This window comes from Elephantulus edwardii, unplaced genomic scaffold, assembly GCF_000299155.1.
Source record: "Elephantulus edwardii isolate Elephantulus edwardi_28Jun2011 unplaced genomic scaffold, EleEdw1.0 scaffold00157, whole genome shotgun sequence".
Classification (NCBI taxonomy): domain Eukaryota; kingdom Metazoa; phylum Chordata; class Mammalia; order Macroscelidea; family Macroscelididae; genus Elephantulus; species Elephantulus edwardii.
This window is the reverse complement of record NW_006399907.1, coordinates 5,545,814-5,549,045: the sequence shown is the minus strand read 5'-3', so window position 1 is coordinate 5,549,045 and position 3,232 is coordinate 5,545,814. Positions and strand designations below refer to the sequence as shown.

The 3,232-nt window shown below is 37.8% G+C and overlaps 1 protein-coding gene across 2 annotated transcripts in view; it reads left to right on the top strand.

Annotated features, from left to right (window-relative positions):
* Nucleotides 1-3,232, top strand: part of TMTC1 (transmembrane and tetratricopeptide repeat containing 1) — a 477,484-nt gene that overhangs the window by 462,681 nt on the left and 11,571 nt on the right. For both annotated transcript variants that reach the window (XM_006895074.1, XM_006895075.1), the window contains one exon: nt 2,076-2,213. In XM_006895074.1, the coding sequence (XP_006895136.1) occupies nt 2,076-2,213 (138 nt within the window). The remainder of the gene's footprint in view (nt 1-2,075; nt 2,214-3,232) is intronic.

Genomic DNA, 3,232 nt, shown 5'->3' with positions numbered 1-3,232 from the left:
CCCCACCCCCGTTTGCTCTTCTCTTTGAAAAGTAAAAGAAAAATCCCTTCATTGGTATACAATCCTCCCGCATCACCCCCACCCCGAGTATACTCCACTCTGCAACCTTCATTCCGGACTCTTATGATAATCATAATGCCCTAAAATATATTACTTTTAAACTGTTCTCTCCCTCATCGGCTTCAATGCAGAATACATAATTCTTAATGGGAGAAGAATGCTCTTTCTCCTCCAACTCAGATTCGGAGGTTAATAAATCTTAATGGGAGAAGAGTGCCCTTTCTCCTCCAAGAGCTGTCAGTGGGTTCAAACCACTGACCTTTCATTAGCAGTATGATATATGCAGTGTTATATACCATATGATATATACCACTAGGGCTCCTTAGATGACTATAACATATCCATATGGGGAACATTAATAAAATACGTGTGAATAAAGGTATTTAGAATACATTGCTGACCAAAAATGTTCACCCTGAGATAATCTTTAAACTTTAAGCCAAAAATCTTTTGTGAAGCCTTTTTAAAATCAAACAGCACTTCCCCCACCCCCCTACCCCACACATTTATATTCCCAACTTAAAGAAAGGGGGAAAGAGGCAAAGATCTTCTAAAATTACTTCCTAAAATGGGGTAAACCTAAGAGAGGGGTCATATATAGACAGGGGGCTCAAGTGAAATTTGTTGATATTGCAAGCTGGTTAATAGAACCCATGGTCTGGCTGATTAAGGCTTCAATTCTGTTATTTTTTAAAATTGAGAAAAAATATTTTTAAAAATTGGAAAAAAATTAAGATACATGGTTAAAATATGAGAATTAGAAATAAAAGAAAGTAAGGGACTTATCAGAGGGAGCAGCCAGGTGTATTTTTTAAAAAATAATTTAAAAAATCTAAGTTGTTGTTATGTGCCATCAACTGTGACTCATAGCGACCCTGTGTACAAGAGCTCTGAACCTTTCTCTATCCTGAGCCAACATCATCATCTTCGACACACCTACCCCCATTACTCCAGTTACTGAGTCAGTCCATCTCATTGAGGGTCTTCCCCTCCTGTGCTGTCCCTCCACCCTCCCAAGCATGATGTCCCTCTCCAAGGACTCGTCCCTCTTCACAACATACCAAAGAATGTCAGATAGAGCTTCAGAATCCTTGCTTCCAAGAAACAGCTTGGTTTCACCCTCTCCAGGATGAATCAGTTTGTTCTCTTAACAGTCCACGGTATAGTCAATACTCTTCTCCAGCACCTAAATCTAAATACTTAGTAAAAAATGTCTGTTTTCAGCATTATGCTCTTTTAAAGTGACAGGAGCACCAATTCACCATTGCAAGAATATGGAAACAGCCTAGATGTCCAACCACAATTCAATTGGTTGAGAAATTATGGTCCATTCACACAGTAGAATACTATGCAACACACAGGAGCAACGATTTTGTAAATTTCTACCTAACTAATTTTTTTATGTGAGAATTTATTATAGATATCATACTACTTTATCTTAAAATAGTTCCTAAGAACAAGAGTATTCTCTGTGTCATCACAGTATGTCTTTCAAACTCAGGAAAATAAACAATAAATACTACTGATGTCAACTTGAGGGGGAAAGCAGAGAAAGGAGGTAAAATGTGCAACAAAGAATGAATGAAAATCTAACTTTCTGTAAACTTTTGTTAAAATCACAATTAAAACATTTTATTTGGAAAAAATACTAGTGATTTTTTAAAATTTTCATGTTTTAGTCTTTATTCTTCCTTCTTATTAGATGTATAATACAGCAAATCTACTATCTCATTACAAGAACTGTGTTTTGTTGAAACTGCAGGAAACTATTTGTATTCTAACATGTTTAGTCAATTCTTTTTCAGGAACCCAAATAATTGTATTACACTCATAGGCAAATGCACATGCATCCCTAAATAAAGAAAACTGAAACCTGAAAAGTGATGAGCCCTCTCCATCCGTCACTAGATAGTTACTGAACATGTTTGTCAGAAAGATTTCTGAATGCCTTCATTCAGGGATATCTTACTTGATAACAGTATGTCTTCTAAGCCACTATCCATGTGGTTTTACAGGCTCAAGTGTTAGCTGTGATGGGTCAGACAAAAGAAGCTGAAAAGATGACCAATCACATTGTGTCAGAGGAGACAGGCTGCCTTGAATGCTATCGCCTTCTGTCAGCCATCTATAGCAAGCAAGAGCACCATCACAAGGTAACAAAGGACATTGTTTGAACCCATGGGCAGAAATGATGTGCTCATACATGATTCTTCAACTTGCCATTTATAACTTTAAGCAGTCTTGAATATCATACTTTTTTAAATTACTTTTAAATTTTTAATGTGTTGTGAGTGAAAATTTACAGAGAAATTTGTTTTCCACTCAACAATTCGTATATATGTTGTTTTGTGACATTGATTGCAATCTCTACAATGTACCAGCATTCTTTATTCCTTGTTTCTCCTGGTGTATACTGTTTCCAGTTGTCTGTCATTTTTATGCCTGCATTTGCTACCCTTTTGGTCTTCTCTCATTCTAAGGAGTGCATACTTTTTTGGTGATACTTGCTTTATAGACCTGTTCATTGTTTGACTGAAAGTTGATAAGGGATGGTAAATTCAGTTCCAGGCTTATGGAGTATGTAGGCTGTAGTCACAGCAGCTCTGTCACTCATCATCAGACCAGTAAGTGTCATCTTTTACACTATTTTGAGTTTTGTTCTGTTGTGATTCCAAGCAGAGTGTTTGGTAGTGGTAGCCGGGCACCATCTAGTTCTTCTGCTCTCAGAGTAGTGGAGGCTGAGGGTCATGTGGCCCATTAGTTCTTTGGACTGATTGTTCCTATGTATCTTTGGTTTTCTGCACTCTTCATAGCTCTGGATGGAAACAGGTTAGGTGAGAATAGGGGTAGGGGGTGTCCAGTAATTGTACCGTACATGGCTGCTTAGAGCTTTTAAGATCCCAGTAGGATATAGAACATTGTCTTGTGGACTGTGTTATGCCAGTTAACCTCAGTGTTCCCCAAGACTATAGTCTGGAGCCCCTAGGCCTAACATCACATTTCCTCAAGGTGTTTGGTTATGACTAAGATGTTTCATAACTTTGCTGTGCATGCTCTATTGCATTTATGGGTATATTTGCAGCAAATGTAAATACATATGTAGAGGCATCCTCTGTCAAAACACACACTGTGTGTGTGTGTGTGTGTGTGTGTGTGTGTGTGTGTGTGTGTG